The following is a 1,709-nucleotide window of genomic DNA, read 5'->3' as shown; positions in this document are numbered from 1 at the left end:
TATATTTCAACAATGCAGAAATTTTATTCATCAAAGTAAATACCATTACAATCAACACATTTTTGCCGACGACTTACAAGTTTGTTAATTACGGTAACATAAAAATCTGGAGTTCTGGAGCTGATGAACTCATTGAATGCACTTTCAGCATTGGTTTGATTTTTGAACTCCTTCTCTCGCAGGAAACCATCAAGGTGCTTGGAAAAGTGGTAGGCAGTAGGAAGACTTCCTCTTGTAATTTGAAGGATATTTGGCTGTAATGCCTGGGAGATCAAGTAACGATGTACAAGCCCCCCCCCCTTGTTTGTCTTTAGGCTGTTGTGGTGGACATGACGGTGACAGGAAATGTCAACTTGACCAAAGATTGACAGCTTTTGTTGTTCAATACTGTCGCTGGTGGTGGCCATCATGGTATTGGTAGTGATTATATTAATGGTTATTCTATTACTCTGTATTGGTTTCACTTTTTGTAATTATTGCAGACATATTTACCATATATGGAAGTTAGTCTGACGAATCTAACAGAATCATCACAGTTCTGGCTCCTGGCGGTCAACAGTTTTGGCGTGGTGGCAGAAGAAAGATTTCCTGTTAAATCTATAAGGAGATTCCGTAAGTATTATTTCTAACCTCCTCCTCCACCACCACCACCACATCATAATCATCATCATCATCATAATCATCATCATCATCACAACCATCCTCCACCCCATCATCATTTTTCAAATCCCTCCCTCCCCTCATCATCATCATCATCATCATCATCATCATCATCGACCCTGAAAGGATGAAAGGCAAAGTTGACCTCAGCGGAATTTGAACTCAGAACATAACCGCAGATGAAATACCACTAAGCATTTCGCCCGGCGTGCTAACGTTTCTGCCAGCTCGCTGCCTTGTTTCATGTTTCTTCTCATAAATGCATAAATACAACATCACTGATGCTACAGTGCCATTCTCCTTTGTATTTCACAGGAGAGGTATTTTCCGAAAATGCCATGAAATCGAAATCAGAATCATCGAAACGAAGATCCCGAGGAAAGTTGTTTTACATTCTTGAGAAAATAACGGAAATTAATAATAGCTTGTCTGTTGTTCTACAGATGAGAGAAAAGTCTGGTTTAACATCACAAGCAAAGAACAGGAATATAGATTACTATGTGAACTGGTTTCTAGAGAACTGTGGCATTTACAAAGATGTACGGAAGTGTGGTTTACCGAAGCAGCATTACGGACCGGTGCATAACTCCAGTGCAGGACGACAGGTATTGCAAATGTTTTCGTATATAGATGCATGCGTGGCTGTGTACTAAGAAGTTTGCTTCTAAACCATATCATTCTGAGTTCAGTCCCACTGCATGGCACCTTGGGCAAGTGTCTTCTACTATAGCCTCAGGCTGATGAAAATTTCAACTTGTATGCTGAAAAATATGGTACTGTGGCTACCAGCACGAAGGCCACTCAGGCAGTACTGGCAACCTGTTGTAATTTAGTTATCCATAGTCCTATGATATTTCGGAATACAATTCCTTCTTCAGATATTCTTAGATGGAGTCTCTGCTATAAACTGTTTTCCAACGGCTTTTCTTTTTTCGGAAGCGTCTCAGTAGTGGTCTCACGAAGCTCGTACTGGAATTCCTCATGAGAAGTGCGTGAGGTCGGCTATGTTTCAATCTCGTGTGTGTTGGTACATCTGTAGCGCTGCTTCT

The 1,709-nt window shown here is 40.8% G+C and overlaps 1 protein-coding gene across 1 annotated transcript in view; it reads left to right on the top strand.

The window, feature by feature from the left end:
- LOC106881936 (uncharacterized) overlaps positions 1–1,709 on the top strand; it is an 8,935-nt gene that overhangs the window by 5,296 nt on the left and 1,930 nt on the right. Inside the window, exons 4-5 of the mRNA XM_014932463.2 lie at positions 483–612; positions 976–1,265. Coding sequence (XP_014787949.2) covers positions 483–612; positions 976–1,265 — 420 coding nt within the window. The remainder of the gene's footprint in view (positions 1–482; positions 613–975; positions 1,266–1,709) is intronic.

The sequence above is a fragment of the Octopus bimaculoides genome, chromosome 25, assembly GCF_001194135.2.
Source record: "Octopus bimaculoides isolate UCB-OBI-ISO-001 chromosome 25, ASM119413v2, whole genome shotgun sequence".
Classification (NCBI taxonomy): domain Eukaryota; kingdom Metazoa; phylum Mollusca; class Cephalopoda; order Octopoda; family Octopodidae; genus Octopus; species Octopus bimaculoides.
The sequence above is the reverse complement of the archived record's forward strand: the minus strand, read 5'-3'. Positions and strand labels throughout refer to the sequence as shown.